Source organism: Diadema setosum, chromosome 4 (genome assembly GCF_964275005.1).
Source record: "Diadema setosum chromosome 4, eeDiaSeto1, whole genome shotgun sequence".
In the NCBI taxonomy this organism is placed as follows: Eukaryota; Metazoa; Echinodermata; class Echinoidea; order Diadematoida; family Diadematidae; genus Diadema; species Diadema setosum.
Genome location: NC_092688.1, coordinates 36715156 through 36737362, shown reverse-complemented (window position 1 = coordinate 36737362; position 22207 = coordinate 36715156). Strand labels below are relative to the sequence as shown.

The window sequence follows — 22207 nt, the reverse complement described above, 5'->3', positions numbered from 1 at the left end:
ATCTATCTATCCATCTATCTATTTGTATGTCTGTCTGTCTATTTATTTATATGTATGCATGTATAATGTGCATGATGCATCAATATGTACAAATGAAGATTAATAGTGTTTTGCCCAAATGATGTTCCCTTTGCTGGATCTAACTACCTAATTATTTTGGCATGAAAGAGGTTCACTATCTACAATGATGCTCCACACCAGATTTTGATGTGGAGTCTTGTCTTTGCTGATGAGTGTGTGTATGTGTGTGTTAGGGTATGTAGTGTATGCATATGTTTGTATTGCAGGTGGTGCTCTTAACCTGTTGAAGATGAGTCCCGAGTATGCTCGGGCAAGTGTCTATGGGAAATGTGTGTTGTAGCAAAATAAGCCCGTCCTCAACAGGTTAAGTTGCTGTAGAAAATCTTCATGTTTGTATTAGTTCCAAGCAGCTAAAAATAGTGGACTTTTCAGAGGTTTCAAAAACATAGGTTGCAGTCCTTACAGTGAAATTCGATGGTACGTGCACTCTTCTTGAACAAGTAGGTCTCAATCAAACAAACAAAACACCATAAGTTTCATCTCTACAATATATTCCAATATTTACCTGTTTTCAAGCTTTTCATAGTAGCAAACAAATCAAATTGCAATGGTCTGTGTATTTAATGGTCTACAAAGGTACTCTTTTGTGTTTAGTTAGAATGCAATCATATGACTATCATCAAACGAGGATCAAAATTATTATACCACAAGCATGCAGTGACATCACATCAGGTATTATGATTTCAGATTTTGACAACCTGCTAGGTGATGGGGCCAGAATTAAATTATGTGTGTTCATATAGATTATATAATGATAACTGTATGACAAATTGGGAAGACGATATTACCTTGTCTGTATCATTTTATGTAACACTTTTGACAATCCCCTTGGGAGTTCCGAGTCATATTTTCCCATCGAGTCAATATTTTACAGTTTGTATTTTTGTAAAACAACTTTGATAGGAAGATGGCACAATCAGATTGGAGGAAAAGTCTTCACTTCTACAATTTTTGCATTTCTATGTTGTAAAGTCCGTGATAGTCACTGATATTTTGAGACAGGTGGGTTCAATTCTGAGGTTCAGGTGAAAACACTATATAGCTGTGCAGATTGTAGATAATTATACTATTATGGAGAAAACAACAGTTGAAATAGTTTTCATGACAATCAAGCTGATAATAACGGATGAAGAACGAATACAGTATGAACAGTGAATACATGTTTTGAAAAAAAAAAGGAACAAAAACAAAACAAAACGAAGGAAAGAAATAAATAGGTGGGCGTGGCAGTTTCCAAGCACTTAGGAAAGTTCTGTCACCTGACAGCTTCTGGTCACCTGATAGTTGTCTTGATTTCTACGTGTACAGAAGCATGTGCGCGATGCACCAAGCCAGCGCGCGGGCGGGTGGGTACACGCAGCGTCCGTAGAGTTCGCATGTAGAATGAAATGCAAGATTGCCGAGTTACGTAAAAGCTCACAAAACCATGTCGGTTGTGCCTGGCTGAATGAACCAAGTGCGGAGCAACAAGGTACTAGAAATTTAAAATCTTTTCAGAGAGAGTATCAGAGGTGAAAAAGAAGCGAAATGGCGCCCTGTTTCTTGAGTGCCATCCAGAGCCCAATCCAAGCCTTCCTGAGACCGGCAGTATGGATACCCGGTCTGAACAGACTGCATAGTCACAGAGAACAGTAAGTTAAGTCACTGCAAAATAACCCCTCCACAAACTGCCGTAATATAACCTAAAATGCTTGAAGAATCTGATCGTGCATTTACACTAGATCTAATTTACATGCAGTCCTCATCAATGATGGCCTTTCATGATCATTAATGGAACTAACGTTAGTAAACATGGTAAAAGGAGGTTAGTCACAGTGTTTGAATATTGAAGCACAACGCCAACGCCAACCATGCCAACGCCAACCATGCCAACGCCAAAAGCCAACGCCAACGCCAAACACTAACAGTCATCGTTGGGTTACGATATCAATCCAGCCAGGGTAGCTATTATTCAAAAAAAAAAAAAAAAAAAAAAAAAAAAGGAATCTGGGGTACGTGTACGGCCCCGCCACATGCAGCTCAGGCCTCAGCCTAACCATGGACCTAGTAGGTCCATGGCCTAACCAGGGAGGTGGTTCCACCTCCCTGGCCTAACTATACACAGCCCAGTTGCCGCTGTACATAATACGTAGCGTATTAACAGCGTCTGGTCGGGCTAGCCTCAGCCCAACACTGTACGTTGTACGTTGGGGCTGCTGGTCGCAGTTAGCCTCAGCCATGATCATTACGTACATGCGGGCACAAATGGCGTCTAAATTACAATGTATGATTATGCAAACCTTCAAAATCTCCCTGATTCTGCAGGAGTTGCCCTGAAAAATTAAGCATCTCTACTAGTTTAGACTAACCCTACATCTTGACAAAAAATAATATTAAGACTCAAAAGCCTCCCTGCCCTGACCCTGATGGCCTGAGTTTTACCATTTGAGATGCATGTTACACTTACAGTCAGGTATCTCCTAACCGGCTGGGACGCTGTAACCAGTAACACTAAAACAGCAATGTGTTGCCCTGTTGGTGTTGCCGCGGCACGCGTAACCCCAGGACACTGTAACCAGAAGGTGTTTGGGTCACCAGTGGGCAGTGCGGTTAGGCATCTCCCTGATGTGAAAGCTTCCTGGCATCTCCCCGATTTTGATGTGGGAGTATATCAATGATATTCGCAGCTCTGGCATGCAAACTCATGACAGTGTGTATGTCATATGACAATGTTCAAGCAGCTGCTGTGAATTTTTAATTTCATCCTATTTAAAGCAGTAGCGATGTTGCTTAACTAGTTTAGGACGGTATGATTTTGTTACAACACACATTTCCCTGTCACATATCAGACTTAGTACAACTCACGTGTGTCGTTGCATGTATGATTTTTTATTGTCAGGTCCGGATGACGTCATACACTAAGGGGCGATATCTTACATCTCCCTTTTTCCTTTTTTTTTTTCAAAACAAAATAAAGAAATGAAATCTTCAAAACTTTCCAAACGTTAATTTCTCAAATTGAAGGGAAAAATTTTGTTGTTTTGCAAAATACAACACTCATACTGTTTATTTCAAAATATGAATGTTTGTTGTTCTAGAAACAAAAGGAAAAATTCACACTAAACTTTCCGTGTGTGAAAATTATCCATTCGTTTTTCGTTTTTGTTTTCGTCTTTGTTTTTTTTGTTTTTTTTTGTTTTTTTTAAACACAATCACTGGTTGTGAATTGTGATAGTTTATGATTTATCACAAATTCAAAAAGGAAATAACATGTTGCCATCACAATAATGCAACAGGTAGACAAATACACGTATTCAAAAGGCAAAAGGGACTATGTCAAATTTTAGCAGTCTCTAAATGTTTTGTTCTTTTTTTTTTGATAAATACTTTATAACCAAAAAAAAAGGTTGTATGCAAAAAAAAATATATCATCATATGAGGTAACAAACAAAACAAAACATGAATTAATCACTGTACCGGAAACAAAAAAAAAATTGACATGTGGAATCCAAATTATGGAAATCTCAGTTCTTTCAAATTCAAATATTGATTGTTTCAGTCCGTAAGACGTTGCTCATGTAATCCAAACAGTTCATTCCATGTCCAAGGGGATCACATGGGTTGTAAAAATGACAGCTCTCTTAGTATTATATAAAAAAGGAATAATTGAAAAATCTTCCAAAAGTCCTGTGTTAAAATAATACATGACAGAAAAAACAATTCTGAATCGACCAAAAGGGTGAGCTTTATAATAAAGTGTTCAAAAACAAAAGTTCAGTTATCCTTTTCCGTTGTCTTTTTCGTTTCAATTTTTTAGTTAAATTTCTTTCTTTTCTTTTTTTTTGTGTGTGTCCTGGTTTATGTTATAAGTTTAAACGGTCTGGTTTCTTAATGGTTCGGCCACTCCTGGTCGTGTACTGCGGTGCCGGTGACCTAGTTGATTCCGCTGATCTGCATACTCCCTCAGGGGGCCTCGGACTGCTCGGCACACTTGAAGCTGTAGAGGTAGCTGGTGGTCTCCCTCTTCCTGGATTAGGAGCTGGCGGAGTGACAGCTGCTGGTTCTGGACCCTGGTGTTTCATTTGGGACCATGACTCAGAGATGACGAGCGACTCACGGGTCCCTCCGCGATTAGCCTCTTGGGTGGCTGGCCTTATGTGCTTGCGATTCCTCCTGTATTTGCGACCACGATGATTCAGCACATAGGAGCGAGGGGAGCGATGGTGTTCTTCGATGGTGGCTGGTATCCATCTCTTGGTTCCTGGGAGCGGTGCCATCCGGACTGCATCACCAGGCTTCAATGCAGGGAGGTTTTGGCCTGCCTTTTTGTTGTGATAGTAGGCCTGCCTTGACTTTTCTGCATTGAGTCGTTGTTTGACTTCCTCAGGCTGGTAGAGCTTGGGACTCAGCAGTTGCCTTGTTGCTGGAAGTTTGTTCCGGGGCCTTCGCCCCATGGACAGCTGGGCAGGTGAGAGGTTGCAGCTTGCCATGGGTGTCGTGCGATAATCCAGCGATGCCAGATTCTTGTCCTTGCACTTCTTCCACAGTAGCTTGACTGTCTGCACACCTCGCTCAGCCTCACCATTCGACTGGGGGGTGATGTGGGGAGGAGGTCCGATGTGTTATTCCCCACTCTTTGCAGAATGCCTCAAATTCTGCGGAGACATATTGTGGTCCATTATCCGTTCGAAGGATTTGTGGTATAATGCCGTGTCGACTGAACTGCTCTTTGAGTGCTTGGATGACTGCATTACTTGTTGTTGTAGCGAGTTTGTTCAACTCGATATACTTTGAGTAGTAGTCGATAGTAAGCACATAGTGCGATCTTTCCCACTCAAACAGATCCGATGCCACTTCTTGCCAGGGTAAGTCAGGGTGAGGAGTTGGGTACATCGGTTCAGTGTGTTGTGCTTTCTGATGAGTGTTGCAGTCTGAGCAGTCTCCTATCATCTCTTTGATGTGTTGATTTCATCGTTGGCCAGTATAATGCTTCTCTGGCCCTTTGTTTCGACTTGACAATGCTGAGATGTGAGGCATGTATGGTCTCCAGTAGTTCTCGTCTCATGGATGGGGGTACGACAATGCGCATACCCTTGTAGACCACGCCATCTAGCACTGAAAGTTCATCACGTATTGTCCAATACTCGCGTATGGAGTGTGGCACTTCTTGTTTTGTGTCTGGCCACCCGCTTTTGATCATGCTCTGCAGCTCATTGAGCTCCATGGCGGTGCGTGTCTGGAATTGCACGTATCTCTCCTGGGACACTGCAATGTGGTCAAGCATAATTACAACCACCGGCTCCATGTCAGGATCGCTGTCAGGTAGGTTGGCTCTGCTGAGGGCATCCCCAATGGGTATTTCCTTGCCGGGTTTGTACATCACATTCAGGTCATACGGTTGGAGTCTGAGAAGCATACTCTGCAGACGCATGGGGGCCGACAGCAATGATTTGCGGAAGATTGCCTGGAGCGGCTTGTGGTCGGATTCTACGTGCACCGTCCTTCCAAAGACACAGTGGTGGAATTTTCGGCAGGAGTGTACAATGGCCAACATCTCTTTCTCGATTTGTGCGTAGCGCATTTCAGTCTCTGTAAGAGCCCGTGATGTGAAGGCTACTGGGCGTCCTTCTTGTAGTAGTACACCTCCTAGAGCATATCTGCTTGCGTCACACTGTATAACCACATCTTTCTTGTCATCGTAGAAGGCTAGTACTGGTGCTGTTGTGCACAAGTCCTTGAGTTTGTTGAAGCTCTTCTGCTGGGCTGGACCCCACTGGAACTGTGCATCTTTGGTGGTCAAAGCTCTGAGTGGCTGATCTATGGTGCTCAGGTCTGGAATGAACTTGGACAGGTATTGTACAAGTCCAAGAAACTGCTGGACAGCCTGCTTAGATGCGGGTGCTGGCATCTCTCTTACAGCTCGGACCTTCTCGGGATCGGGTTTCAACCCTGCTGAGGAGATAAGATGTCCAACGTACTTGACCTCTGGTTGCCTGATTTTGCACTTCTCCGAGTTCAGCTTCAGATTGTACTCTTTTGCTTTCTGTGCAACTTTGTTCAAGATCTCATCATGGTGCTTCATGTCTTTCCCTGCAATCAGAATATCGTCCATGACTGCACGGGCCCCTGGTATTCCTTCCAGCATTTCATCCATGACTCGCTGGAATATTTCCGGGGCACTCTTGATGCCGAAGGGGAGTCTCAGCCATCGGTATCTCCCTTGTGGTGTGTTAAATGTTGTCAGCAGACTCGATTCATAGTCCAGTTTGATCTGCAGGAATCCACTCTTGGCATCAATCACCGAGAATATTTTTGCATCTGGCATGGATGCAATCACTTCCTCCACTGTGGGTATGGGGTAATGTTCGCGGCGGATTGCCTTGTTGAGGTCTTTGGGATCGATGCAGATGCGGACTTTGCCATTCTTTACGACTGTGACCATTGAGTTGACCCAGTCTGTTGGTTCGTTGACTTTAGTTATGTGCCCATTTTCCTCCATTTCTTTCAGCTTGTCTTTGATTTTTTATGCTATGGCTTGTGGTTGCCGTCTTGGAGCATGAACAACAGGCTGTATCGTTGGGTCAATTTTCAGAGAGTATGTTCCTGGCAGTGTTCCTGTGTTTAGTTTCAGCTCAGGATAGTCCTCGATGTTGTGTAGCCGCTGAATCAGATCGAGTCTGGCACTATCTGAGCCTGAGAGGAGTATTGGCTTCTCATCTGCTCTGACTACATGAAACTGCACCTCTACTGAGCGGTCTTTGTATTTTGTAGCTAGCTTTACACTGCCTTCCAATTGGAGAGTATGGTTTGAGTATGAAACAAACCTCTTCTTGACAGGTTGCAGACTAGGCTGCATCTTCAGGTTTCTGAAGATGTGCATTGGCATAATTGAGCAGGAACTTCCCGTGTCAATCTGCACCTTATGTTGCTGTCCATCTATTGTGACTGTTTCATACCAGTCGCTTGCTGTGTGCACATCGTCACTGACTGCGTACATGTGTGCATATTCCTGGTCACTATTGTCATCAGATGCTCCATCATGGTAATGACCTTCATATGTAGCTGAATCAGCGTCTTCTCGATCAAGCATATGAACCTGTGTACGCCTTGACCTGCACACTGCTGCAAAATGATTGGGCTTCTTGCACACAGAGCAGGTTTGTCCCAGGGCCGGACATTTAGGATGACTTGTTGCGTACCCACACTGTTTGCATTTTTCTGGGGCTTGATTTGGTTTGGGTTTGAAGTTGGACCTATATGAACTCTAGCCTCTGCCTTTTCCTCTCTGTGTGTTGCCAAAGGGTGCATTTTTCTTGCTGTGCCCTTTCCCATGTTTGTGGCTGGCATGCAGAGCATGTACTTCATCAACCTCTTTGTCAATTGCTTGGATGCTTTCACGAGCGGTTTCAAATGTCTGTCCAATATTGATGGCCATATCAAGGGTGAGTTCATTGCCTTTTTTTAAGCACTTTTTCCTAACCTCGACATTGTGTGCATTCAACACGATAGCGTCTCTCAACATGCGGTCATTGTCGTGATACCCACAGTCTTTGACAAGCAACTTCAGGTCTGTTACAAAATCATGAAACCGTTCCCGCTCTTGTTGCTTACGGCGATGAAAATTTACTGTAGCTCTTAAATTATCTGGTTTTTCTTTGGCTTGACATAGGTTTCATATTTTTGGTAGACACCTGCCAATGTGTCCCTTTCTGATATTTCAGTGCCATCAGCTTGTGTGATGGTGTTCCACTCGAAAGTGAGGTAAATCTCTCTTCCTTTGTCTCCTATGTATGTCATGAGGTAGCTTACCTTTTCCTTCTGTGACTTACCAGCAAGTGGTCCTCCAAAGGTAAATTCGCAGTGCTGCTTGAAGCGCTTCCATTCATAATGCAAGTCTTTAGCCTGCCAGTTCATCGACGGTTTGTCACTTGAAGACATGTTGGCATTTCACAAACGCACACAAATGTCTACATGTGGGGCTGTATGTTAGCACTCACTGCGCAATGTGTGGAGGCAGTCACAATCTCGGCATCCAAAATTCCCTTCTGGAACAGATCCTTGGCGGGATTTCAGCTAAAATTCTGTAGCTTTCATGGTAAAGTTACCGATCACACAAACAATTTGGACTCTGGTATCATTTCGGAGCGTTTAGGTCGAAACTCCTGACACCATGTCACATATCAGACTTAGTACAACTCACGTGTGTCGTTGCATGTACGATTTTTTATTGTCAGGTCCGGATGACGTCATACACTAAGGGGCGATATCTGACATCCCATAGACACTTGCCTGAGTACACTCGGGACTCGTCCTCAACGGGTTAAAAACTCCTTTAGCTGTAGAATTAACTCTGGTAAAAACAGAATTTGTATCAGTGCTCACAAATAACTTCTTCATTGTAGCATTAAAGTGTAGTATGAAATAATGTTATTATAATAATATTATTATTCAAGCTTAGTGTACTCTGTATTTAACCCATTAGTAACTGAACCGCCCAAAACCGCCTGTCAGATTACTCCCTAAACCACCCAAAACAGCCTGTCCACCGTTTTTATAGTTTTATGATTTAATATTTTTGTTGTTTTCATATAGATTATATAATTTGAAAGAGGTCAAAGCTTAGCAAAAGTAACTAGTATCAGATTATTTCTGTGACACACAAGTCTCTTGGTAAAGTCTCAAATAAACATAACTTATGATAGACAAAACTAAAGATGCAGTGATCTCTTTTGCATATTAAATTTTTAGAAAGTTGTGTAAATGAGAGTAATATTGCTGTATCTTCCAGAGAACAGTAGGCCATTATGTGTGGAATCTTCAGTTGCTAAAGGGTTAATTCAGGTATCTCCAAAATGCACATGACTTATGAATTATGTGATGTCATGACTGATATTCTGATCATTCTTGATCGCAGCTGTGGACCAGTGGTATTCTGCTTGTTCAGTTTATTAGTTTTGCAACTGGCTTTTCCATGATACTAGCAAATCATTTTGCACAAGAAGAAGCAATGCTTGAGTAAATTTCAGGTGCATTATTCCAGTGATACTGAATGACTGAAATCTGTCTTCTCATCCATAACTATGACAATTTAATTTGTTTGTATGCTGTGCTGTGGACAGTTTAACAACATATTTGGTGTACTGTATAGCCATACAACATTACAGTGTAGGCCTACATTACTCTGCCACTGTAGTGGGAAGACACTAACCACTGTAAAACATGATATATTTGCGGCACGAAATTTTCGCGAATTGGAGCCGACAGCCTTTTTCGTGGCAAGAAATTTTCGCGAATTGCCACTTGCGTTCAATGCATATAGTGTAGATAGGAAAATTTGCGTGCATTTTAATTTCGCGAATCTTGGCGCTTGCGAAATTCACGAAATTAAAATGCACGCGAACATTCCTCGTTTTACAGTATTTCCTGAAACAAGTCTTGACCTAGTTAAACTTCAAAATATATAAGGTATGATGTCTTGACATAGTTTCTCAAAGTAGTAATTAAAAGGGAAGGCACACTTGATACTACTGTACTGTATCTTAGAGTGTATACAGAATGTCATTTAAAAAAGCACAGCCCCCACCTCCCAATAATAATGATTTATGGCATTTTATCCCGTAGGTGGGTGTCGCTGAGTGCCACAGCTGACCAACTGACGGAGGAGCTCATCCAAGCCGTAGACAGGGTGGCAGAAGCTGACCCGCGTACAACATACAGAATTACCAAGGTACATGAATTAATGTTTAAATTCCTATCCGGGGCCCTGCAACTTGAAACCCAACTGTCGGCGATCTCTGAGCACTCAATCACAGCAATCAAGTTTAGTCACAAATGGTATTAGTTAAAGTACTTCATTCCATCTGGCCAACATCAAATGACAATTTTGACAAGTCCATGTTTGATCCTTTACAGTCCCTATATTATTCATTCATTTGTATTTATCTTTTTTGCCTATACTATTCAGTTTCTTGATCTGAATTGAAATGATACAATGCTTATTAGCTATCCAGTCTCTCTTTAATTTTCTTCCTGGAATGATTGTGTGTTATATGCGTAGGACTATTTGATATCTTTTGTTTGTTTGTTTGTTAGGTTGTTTAATTGTTTTGCTTTGTTTTGTTTTTATCAAATTGCAAGTTCACCACCTTGTAATGTATAATTTGAACTCATGTGTCAGATCTCATAAAATACTTTTGGGAGATATCTTTCACAAAAATGCCTGACTTGTGTTTGTCATCAAAGGTCAGTGAAATTTCATATATTTTGGAGTATTAGCAAGTCAAAGAACATCCAGGCTTCTATTAGGTGTGCACTTGACAAACTTTTCAAAAGTTGGACAAAAATGTGGTACCCCATATAGGACACATCATATAATATGTAAGACATGTACACTGTAAGTCAAGTATACAACAAAAGTGGCTGAAATCAGAGGGTTAGTTACTACTTATTTTTATAGCTGTCTCGATTTTGACATTAACCTGTTGAGGACGGTTTGATTTTACTACAACACGCATTTCCCATAGAAGCTTGCCCGAGTATACTCGGGACTTGTCCTCAACGGGTTAATGATTGTTGATTGATTGCTTTTCAAAGGTTTTTTACCTGAGTTTCTTTTTGTGGTAAGTCCTTTTTTCATATTTCACAATGTGATGATATTCATCTCAACACCAGGTCGACAAAGAGAAGCACAGAGTCCAGATCTTCAACTGGACGTGGGCTGAGTGGCTGGACGTCGTGGAGATTGAGTTCAGAGACGGGGCCAATGGAGGAGTAGAAGCTAAGGTCAGTCAGAGAAGAGTTCCAGTGAGGAGATCAAGTTCATGATCTTTAAGATCTCAAAATTTTGCCTGTGTGACCGCAAACTTCCCACGAAACTTCTCGCAAAAATTCTCGCAAAACTTTCCACTCCAACTAGGGATATGTCCCTCACTCCCGACAAACTTCTTGATCCGTTTGCGGGCGGTGTCTCCGAAGTGCGAGGCCATTGTCATATACAGTGTGCATTGTACGTCACAATCACTCGCCATCTTCTTTCTTGCACGCGCGTACCAATGACCCAAACTTCTTGATCCAAGTTTGGCTGCCAGTGTGACCGCACAACAAAAGATCACCAAGACTTTGCGATCTTTAGCTTCTCGATCTTTTGCCAGTCTGACCCCGTCTATTTGGCGAAGCCACTTTTCTCCTCAATTTGACCTTCAGACACTGGAAGCTTTTCTACTAATGCCTGCATTATGAAATGCTATTCAGTTGGGTTGGGGAGGTGGGGGGGGGGGGGGCAGGGAGAAGGTAGCATAGTACAAGCTACTTTTCCCCTTAACCCGTTGAGGACTGTTTGATTTTACTACAACATGCATTTCCCATAGACGGTTGCCCGAGTATACTCGGGTCTCATCCTCAACGGGTTAATCTGACCTTCAGGCATTGGGAGCTATTTCTACTAATGCTACTTATGCTGTGGAACGCTATTTAGTGAGTGTCTTATGTTAGCCTAATACTCCAAATTTCTTGTTTTGTCATGAAAGTAAGATGTGTGAGAAAACACTGGCACAAGTGGATTGTGCAAGAGTGCACAGTGCTTGCAGTAAATTGATGAGATTGTGGATGTATGGTATGGAAATATGTAATATGACATTTTTGTTGCTAAAAACAGACTTTGTTGACAAAAACACTTCAGTAGAGACACTGTTATTTCACTCCAGCAACAATGATCGATGTATGTTTCCAAAATCGGAGTGACTTCAAGTGTGCTTGAAGCAGTCGAGTGCTGACAGCCAGGCTATGTGTCGTTGGGTTAACGTAACTCAAAGATGATAGGACAAGTGTCCTTCGGCTAAAAAGTATTAGTGGTATTAGTGAGGTAGATCTTTGAAAATGCTTCACTCACTGTTGCAACAAAATAAATAGGAAAATTGTTTCCTTTTGATTCCTTGATGCTTTACTTTCCATCAGTTCACACAGGACTAAACCTCTTATGTTGAAGAGGGAAAGTGGATTGTAAATTGAAAGTACCATACTCTATGATGAGAGTATAGTCCCACATGTGCATGTCTGTTTATGAAGCACTTTGCCAATATTACCAGGGAGGTGAGACCTCCCTGATATTACACAATCACGCAATATGCTGACGTATTCTGGGAATTTTACTTCATGTGGCAGAGTTCAACACTCCCTTTTTTCTTTGGTGGCACATTCAGGCCACTACAGTCTTTAAATTTAAAATCTTGTTGGCCAAAAAAAAAAAGTATGTAGGGCTGATATAGAAGGAAACAGAACAATCCGTTTTAAATTTTAGTGGCCTGATAGGGCCACCAAAAGATAGCCATTTTGGAAATTTTGTGGTCCAACATCAATATTTAGTGGCCATGGGCCACTAGGCCATCTTGTATGTATTCTAAAGCAGCTAGCTAGCAGCACATTAGAATTTCATTCATCTTCCCTCACCTACAAATGGTATGTGAGTTTGCTCTTCTTATTGTCATGTTTGATTATACAGTCTGATTTTGATATAACAAACATTGATTATCTTTGATATGGTACGTTCTCCATCTTTTTTCTTTGATTTCTGCCCTTTTTAGTGCCATTCATTCTCCAGTGGGTTCCTGCCAACTTGGGTGCCCCTCTGCTTCGTCTTCAATGTAGTGAGTATGACAGCGAAACAAGGATGAATTCTTGCAGTGCTGTATGTAGTGGGTCCCCAGGGCTGATGGGGCCCTGTTGGGGCCCAGGACCACCAATGGGGATGTGAAGGGGGAGAGGGGTTAATGGAGATGAGGATCAAATCCCTAGAAATTCTGAATGGGGGAGGGGAGTTATAGATTAGCATTGTTTCTCAACATTTTGTTGTTTTTACTAGCAACCAAAAAATATATTTTTCCCCCTTTTTGTTATCAATAGTGTGTGTGTGGGGGGGGGGGGGGTGGGGGATGTGTATGTGTCTGTGTCTGTGTCTGTGTGTAATTCATGGTCCATGGCATGTACAAATATCTGGATGACCTTTAACATTCATGATTCTCTCTCCTGTTGACTCACGTCCGCGAGATGAGATATAAGTTGGCACTCATCAGACAGACATATTTAGGTATGCAGGGACAAAGAGGAAGTTCAGCCGTGGTATTTGGTGCCAGCTATTGTGCTGTTGAACTTGGATACTGAGTCTTGAACTTTGATACTGCTCTGGTATGAGCAGCATGTTTATTGAAAACAAACAGAGAGGCATAGACATGCTAAATGACACAAACACAAGCATTTGCCAACAAAAGAACCAAAAAAATGTTATTCTTGTTTTCATCACCAGCGATGCTTGGTATTATCAAGAGTGCATATACTAATATTTGTGCTCTGATTAAATGCAAGTGAATGTTTGCAATGTAAATATGTTTATTACAATAGGACATTCATATTCACTCCAGGCAATATGCAAATTAGGGACACTGTTATACAACAAAATACATTTTTTTTTTTTTTTTGACCACCAGAGGAAGAAGCAGATTTCCAATGTATGGTAAAAGATGGTAGAAAAGTTACATTCATTTAAAATAATGTTTTATATGGTTTTACACACTCTCAGAGACTATCCAAGGATCCCTGGTGTGTATACAGAAAAATAGATAAAAACAGCCCGAAAACATGATGCCTCCTGTGACACTCCGTGGTAGAGGCATGAAATAGTAGATACTCACATTTTTACACAGAAATTCCTATGTTTTACACAATTTGTTATAAGCTTTCATTATCTCAACTCGCTTAGCCTTCGTACATGATGTGTACATGCTAATCGTACCTCCAGAGGCAGAAAAGAATTTAGATCAAACTGTCATCTGCCCAGACATGTGTCAGTGATTACCTCTGCAGCCATGGGGAGAATTTTTTATGATAATGCACAAAATTATACCATCACAATGGAATCTATGTACCTTACTTTTCTATGGCTGAAATGAGACGATGACTTATTAAAAGTGAAATATCTTCTTTTTTTTTCTTCTCCACTCCACTCTCTTCAACTTTTTTTTTTTCAGCTGCTGTTTTTCTTTCCCTTTCTTGACATTGGGCTAAATGCGAGGCGGCTGTCGCGATTGCGGAAATCTATGGCCGGTGCTTGTGAATTGCAGAAGTCAAAGTAGATTCTTTACCATTTTATGCACGAGGTGAATAATCAGTTGTGTTATGTGTGTGTACCGCTTGCAACTTCTGTCATATCGCCCACTTTAAAAAAAAAACAATCTCCTCTTCTACTCCGCGCTTTCTGCATATTATTAAGTTTTCATCCAGCAGCCAATATCCTTGCACCCCTTTCGTTGATGTTAATAACCTCTGCTTCTGTTCAGCAAGTGTGCAAATATAGTCATGGTTGAATACATAGCCTGAGTGTTCTCTTATGTCTATTTGACTATTTATCCATGTTTTTATTTCTTTGTTTCTTTAGTAATCATTACAATGTATATTTGTTTATTTAGTTTTATAGTTGAGACATTATGGATACTAAGACGTCGGCTGAGAATGAGAAGGGTGTTAAGGTGCCTCGAACAATAGAGCTTTAGTGCCAACTCAACGCCCTTATCATTCTCAGCTGACAAAGTTATTGTTTGCCAGTTTGATATATGGCCTTTTTTACGATCAGTGGTGTAACTTTTGTACTCAGATGGTCAAAATTTCAAACAAAATATTTTTTCATTATTCTGTTTGATTCCTGTTGGAAAGTATTCAAATTTTTGAAAAAATAACATTTCAGACCTTAAAGCTGAATGGTTATTGGTGTAATTTAAGGAAAACCCTGGCACCTAAAGTAAATTTAAGCAAAATTTTGTTTTCATGAATTGCACCATAATGACAAAACTCTGTAGTCAAACTTCACCATGCAAAGTTTATATGGTTAACAACAATATATAGTTTGTGAATCAAAACTATTTGGGGGTTGAATATAAAGTGAATTTAAAAAAAAATACATGAGATTTACAAATTTTTGGTAAAAATACCAATTGACATGCAATTTTTAAGATTTTAACTATTTATTGGAGGGCAAGCCAGGTCAAACTCTACACTATAACAAGTCTTTAAGAAGGGCTACCTTCCTATGTAGGTTAAATGAAATTCCAATCATTTCTTTAAATCTTGGATTTTTCACACACAGATGTTTCGGAGGTGACAGTTAACATAATAGAATGTTTCGGAGGTGACATTAATATTAACACTCAGTTTTTTTGAGAATAAGTGACAATAACACAAAACTTCTTCTTTTTATCAATGTTTTTGATAATTATAACTCGAGAACAAGAAATTAACTCCAGTTTCAAGCAGATAAACCACACAGAACAAGTGTTTTTTTACACTTCATTAATTAGCATGGGCACCGGTAGTTTGCCTTCCATTTGGACGAAGGTTGTAAGCTAAATATTGTAATGTGAAGAAACATGGCATTCCATTTTCTACCTTAAATTGAGATGAGGGTGTGAGATCATTTTAGTAATGTTTCTTTGCTCTCAGAACATTTTATTCCACAACACCAGGGAAGAATCACTTCGTTTCGGAGGTGACATTCAATGTTAACATTGTGTTGAAATATTCATTTACAGTAAGAATATGACGGACATATTTAAAGCTAGATATTGTAACCTGAAGAAACATGGCATTCCATTTTCTACCTTAAATTGAAATGAGTGTGTAAGATCATTTTAGTAATGTTTCTTTGCTCTCAGAACATTTTATTCCACAACACCAGGGAAGAATAACTTTGTTTCGGAGGTGACATTCAATGTTAACATTGTGTTCAAGTATTCATATAGTATGTTCCCCCCCCCAAAAAAAAAGAAGAAAAAAAAAAAAAGAAAATTACAATTAGACTTTTGCATTGATAGCACCCAATATGATTAAATCAGCTAAAATCTACTTTGGGGTCTTAAATTATAACATCTTAGCTCTATTTTGCAGAAAGCCCCAGTCAATTTGGTTAAGTGGTCTCAAAGAAATGTGGATTGTTATAAAGGATGTCAAGAGTCTGATTCTTCCAAGTTTAGCACTTGGATGCTCTTGGAACTGCATATTAATGTGTAAACACAATATACAGAACTTGGAGGGAAGGGATTCCTGACATGCTCTACAAAAATCCTCATTTGTCTTTGACCTCTGAAGCAAATTGAATGGGGTTTTCTGTATTAAAGGTGTGGGCAATGAGTTACACTGTATAGTTTCAATCCCTCAAATTGTATTTTAGATTGATTCACTATCTTTAATGTTATCGTTGCGGAGGGTACCATTGTAATTTTTTGGTGGGGACATACAACATAGGAACGTGAATGCCAAAAGCAAAAATTCTTATTTGACTTGTATTATGTTTTTGTTTGCACATAGTATTATAAATTGATTAATTCAAGGATGTTCATGAATTCTTCATCATTCTTGATAGCCACCATACAAATGTTATAATACTGGTGAAAGGTGTTTGGTTCATCTGGGATAAATTTTCTATATACCAGATTCATTTAAACTGTTGACATTACTAAAATATATTTTATGTATCTTTCTGAACTGCTTGAAAATTAACAGCAAATCATATATATTAGTCACTTTTGAGAGTAAAAAGTATAAGATAAGAAAAAATCATTTTATTGTTTTGGAGGTGACACAACACAGAGACAACCCAACTTCTCAGGTGTTAGCTAATACAATTGTGAACATTCATGTCTTTCCTCATGGCTTTAATTTTCAAATATAAGCTCTTTCTTTCATTTCTTACTTGTTATTTTGTTTAGTTATTCTCTTTCATGATAGTGGATACCAGCTCATATTTTGTTTTAGATTGTAATTCATACTAATCTTTAGCAAATTTTTACAGTTTGGTTAAGACAACAGTTTGTGTTTCCCAGCTGAAGAGAGCAGCATAATGCGTTTGTGTGAACTTATGGGGAAATTTTTTTTTAGTTCTGTAATTTTACCCATCAACTTCACAGAAGGTCCCGGACACAAACTGGTCTCAAATAACCCTATAAGGGACCGAAAAAGGACAAGTTCACCTCAATAGACACGAGAGTTGAGTAAATACAGCAATATTACTAAAACACATCAGTCAGAGTTTGAGGAAAATAAGGCAATCCGTTCCAGAGTTATGAATTTTTGAAGTTTCTGCTCAGTCAAAGCTGAATGAGAAGACTTCTATAGCTTGTGATGTCACACGTGTACAAGGATATAGAGAAAGTATCAAGAAAATTCAACATATTTTCACTTTTCTTGCATAACAAAAGAACACTTGACTTCTCTCTTTTGGAAGGCAGGGTGAATAATATTGCCCTAACATACATCAGTAGCAAGTTGAAGAAATGTGCACTTTTTTCAAAAAGTAAAGTTTTGTGAAATTCACTTATATTTTCTTTTTATCGTTGTATGCATGTGACATCATACATTGTCGTAGTCGTCTCATCCAGCAGTGATTGCATCGATATTTAAAAAAGACCATAACTTTTGAATGGATTGTCCAATTTCCCAAACTTTCAATGATGTGTTCTACTAATGTTGTTGCATTCACTCAATCCACATGTATATGAAGGTGGACTTGTCCTTTAAGAAACCATTTTCTTTTCCTTGAAATTCCAGTACTTAAAGCCAAATTCTAAAAGATAAAACATAATAACAAAACAAGGTAAACACGTCATCAAAATTATATTGAGATAGAACTACAAATCTTGTTTTTGGATCTTTCCCTTTCCAGTCCTGGGGACTTGTTCCTCTGTTCACTTTAGTTGTCAGATAGCTTCAATAATATTTAAGAATACAATGTCATAAAAAGTTGGTTCAACTTGGAAAATGTAATAATTATTGTCATATTTAAAAAAAAAAAATCACATAATTTTGTTTATGATTACCACGTTGTACATGGAAAAACAACAACTAAGAATTCAAGAACAAGTTGTGCACCAGCTATAGGCATGTGGCCTTTTTGTGGAGTTTGATTATTTTATGATTTTTTAAGATTGTGGACTAGGGCATGCATGAACTGCCACATGTATCACTTTGGTATCAAGGGAATTCTGGTGAGCTAGGTATACAAAAGTCACTTCTACTGTGATGATTTTGTAGATATTAAATGTATTTGAAAATGTTAATAGATAGTGAAAAGGAACTGAAGTCTTGCCTTTCACTATCACATAACAATATGGTGTTAACAAACAATGTCACCTCCGAAACACAAGAAAAAGCAACCTACATGGAAAGCTGTGATTGGTAAATCTTCACAACTAAATTGCTTAAATTGGAAATCAAGTTTCCAAGATGAAAGCATCTATATGTTTACTTAACTAAAGCAGGAGAACTGATCTTGATTACAATATTATATATATACAACAGATGGGTGTATTTTGTGCATTCTCTTTGTTAAAAAAGTGAAAAAATGTAAATTTGCACTAAAACGTACAGTATAGTAATAAAAATAAGAGTGAGAGTGTGTTAGTTGATTTCTCCACTTTGAGACTTATGTTACTAATATAAATGAAACCATTGGTGTACATGATATGGTTTCTCTTCAATAGAAATGAGCAAAAACTCTTGTTAACAGTGTTTTGTCACCTCCGAAACAGTAATTCTTAGTTTTTATCAGATCTTTTATTAATCTCTAGAAAATTCTCACTTCCTGTTGCCATATTACTATTTTCATCCAAAAGAGATTCCTGTCAATTGGACAGAATCAAACAAAATTGCTTTGTCTTCGAGAAATTATCAAATATAATACGCTTGTTGTTTCGGAGGTGACGATTGTTTCGGAGGTGACAAGTGTTAACGGAAAATTGTAAATTGCTCCGAAATGAAAACAACAGGCTATATTTCTACTACCTTCCTTCTGAGATAATGTGAGGGGATATGTTACATTTTTGTAAATGTAATGTATAACTGATGTCAAGAATAAAAAAATCAAATACATAACTCTGTTGTCTCGGAGGTGACAGAAAAGTTAACGGAAAAGTTGCATAAATTTATAAACACTCACCAAAAAATGATAAGCTATTTGAATCAAATAATCTTTGGATCGAAGTGAAGTCAGACTGATTACTATTCTGTTTTGATGGAAATTAGCAAAGTTGAATTTTATAATTGTGAGCAAGAGCTAACTCAAAAGAGGGGTTAACTGTTAACGGAAAATGTCACCTCCGAAACATAAAGTTTGGACAATTTCAGTCTTTAAAGAAGACAAAGCAGAACCTGGTAAACATAATAGTTCTTAAGTTTGGATACCTGTCTATCACCACAACAACAAAAATAATGAAAAGGAATAAACAATTTAATATGCTAGGTCTGACAAAAAAACCATGTCAGAGTGCATACGCCAAAAGTGTTGGATTTCAAGCATGTAAATGCATGCCACATCTGAAAGAAAAAGAGAGGAAAGTTCATTAAGGTACCCAAGGTAGACACTGTGGGTGGTAAGTTTATGAGAAAAAATAATGCATATCTGTCTGTGTATAAGAAAGTTATACACCAATTAGTGCCAAAACCGTGTTTTACACCACTGATTGTAAAAATGGCCGTATGTTTTCATTTATAAATGTGATGAGAAATCATTCACTGCGAATAAATTTCACCTATCTATTGAGTACCATTTGCAAATGAAACGAAAACCCAGCATTAGTGCTGTAAAATAGTTCTTAAATGTGAGTTAGGGATAGAAACAACCACTGTAGAAATTTGAATCAGTAAAATCGATGTTAAGTATTATTAGATATACATGACTTAATGTGAACAATAGCTGTAATAAAAATGTTTCCAGACTAAACTGTCTACAGTTACGGTTTATTGAGAAAAATACAGATATCTCCTTATATTTTAGGCTTTATCGCAAAAATTGTATATGATAGGATGTTTTGTGGTACAACAGACCTACACATATGCATTAAATGTCATATCTTGAAAATTTTTAAATCACTGTTCCCAAAGGCAAACAGGACCTTTAATATGTATGCACAGATGGGGCTATGCATGCACTGTCCCATGAGGTTAAGTATGTGTTTAGTGTTAAGTCTTACACCACTGAATATCGTACAACACCATGATCTACAAAGCTTTTGATAGTTTAAAGGGATGGTACAGTATTGGTGGAGGTGAAAATTTGACTTACAACTTTTTGCGAGATACCAAGAAAACACTTATGAAATAGTACAGAGCATACCATTTTAAGAGGAATTCAAAGTTTATTTGATGAAAATCGGGTTTGGAATGACTGAAACATCCAAAAACAAAGTAAAACAAAGCAATCGTAATAAAAGGTGGGTCCCACACTCTATTAGAATCGCTCTGTTTTGGATATCTCAGCCATTTCAAAACCAATTTTCATCTAATAAACATTGAATTCCTCATGGAATTACATGCCTTTTCATATTCCATAAGAGGTTTCTCATTATCTCACAAGAATGTCAGAAACATGAAATTAGGTCTCAACCAAAACTATACGATCCCTTCAACAGTGATATGAAAACAGACCAGCTTAGCTCTCCTGTACAGCCCTTGATATCTCCGTCGTTGCAAAGATATCAGACAAATATTTAGGCAGCACTATCTTGGTGTAGTTTTGTATGCAATTCAATTTACTTTGCCAGATTGACCATGGCAAATCAAAGTATGCACAAATGCACACACAATGATGAATTGATTTATAGAATATGATTTAAGAATAAATTGTATAGCCAATTAGAAGCACCAAAATAAGTCACATGTATTCTCATTATGCCAGACTGCCCATGGCAAATCAAAATCTGCACCAATGAACACATACCAGAGGAATGGTAAATTATCTATTAATTGGATTTAAGAATGTAGCCAATCAGAAGTGCTTATGAGTCACATGTGCTTTCTTTATTTTTGATAATGCATGGCAGTGCAAGAAGTGTGCAACAAAAAAAAAAAAAAATATCTGCACTGTGTGTTATCCTGTGGCAATTAACCATTTGTTCTGTACAGCCAAGTACTTCTAAATAGCTGATGTGTGCACAGCACGAACATATCTAACCACTTATGGCTTATGCACAGCCTATCAAAGACCAGCCTCACTGCATGGAAATCAAAGTTTTACCAGCTGATATCATAGTTCTGATATATACAAAGTTTCACTCTCTGATATCATAGTTCATAGACCATTTTATAAAACAAATAATGTACAGATTTAAGCTTGTGATGTTAGTGGAGATGTAGTGCACTCTCGGTATTTCAAATGCCATGCAACCTGGCTGTACCTTTGTGAATACAAACCTTCTAGTATGCTACTTCTTCACTAACTCACTCTCACCTGTGCAATATTTGTATGATAAAGGAAAATATAACATCAAGTCATGCTCTACATCAATTTCTATTCCTTTCAGATCCTCTTCTTCATTCCATTCTACGATAACAAATTCAACTCCACGCGGCTTGAGAGACTTCGCAGTGCTCTGGTGACTGATTGTCTCCTGGTCCCCAAGAATTCACAAAGACCCAACGAGGCCACGCCCATTCTGTCGTCAGATGCATCCGCCCATCCGGGCTCCCGTCGTTCTCTCTCCTCGTCGGGCGGCAACGGGGAGCCCACCGATGCCAGCTTCGGAGGCGTCCCCGTCGCCACAGAAACAGGGCGGTACCAGGATGCCACCCTCAAGGTTGCAGATTCCCACCCCACCACCATGCCCTCCAGGTCAGATTCCCATGCACCTCTTCCAACAAGTTCGCCTTCAGAGAATATCCCACCGGAATCTCTCGCATCTGATTCTGCAAAAGACGAAGGCCAAGTAATCTCGAGTGAAGACATTCACAGAGATGCTTCTGCAGATGATGTTCATGTGTCTGGAGATGACAACCACATCCAACAAGACCGGACTCAGTCACCCCCCGATCTTTCTACAGATAACAAAGACTCCTCAGATCCGATGCACAGCACGGAGCCAGTGATTGCTTGAACTCTGGTTTTTCTGTCATGTCCTTATATGGGAAAATCCCATTGTAACGAACTCACTTTCAATAAGGTGCTGCTTTAAACAATGGTAATTTGGAAGTCTGGGTTTTCCATTTCTGTCTCTATTACATTTGCAACAAGGTGCCAGTTATAACGCGATTCAGTCAGTGGTCCCAGCGATCTCGTAGCCAGGTTTCCCTGAGCTATAACCCCTGCATTGACAGGTTCACATATTCACTCTTAGGT

At 39.2% G+C, this 22207-nt stretch overlaps 1 protein-coding gene across 1 annotated transcript; it reads left to right on the top strand.

Moving 5' to 3' along the window:
• The first annotated feature begins 1500 nt into the window (after nucleotides 1-1500).
• LOC140227832 (uncharacterized) lies at nucleotides 1501-21965 on the top strand. Its single transcript, XM_072308226.1, has 5 exons — nucleotides 1501-1712; nucleotides 9682-9787; nucleotides 10732-10842; nucleotides 12639-12701; nucleotides 21396-21965. Exons 1-5 carry the CDS (start codon nucleotides 1609-1611, stop codon nucleotides 21963-21965), a joined length of 954 nt encoding a protein of 317 aa, XP_072164327.1. The 5' UTR covers nucleotides 1501-1608.
• The last annotated feature ends 242 nt before the right edge of the window (nucleotides 21966-22207 follow it).

Bases quoted from the DNA above. Each gene is read 5' to 3' on its own strand.
- LOC140227832 (XM_072308226.1), top strand. From the start codon at position 1,609: ATGGCGCCCTGTTTCTTGAGTGCCATCCAGAGCCCAATCCAAGCCTTC. The intron at 9,788-10,731 runs GTACATGAATTA...TCTCAACACCAG, and splicing joins CAACATACAGAATTACCAAG to GTCGACAAAGAGAAGCACAG. The intron at 10,843-12,638 runs GTCAGTCAGAGA...TGCCCTTTTTAG, and splicing joins ATGGAGGAGTAGAAGCTAAG to TGCCATTCATTCTCCAGTGG.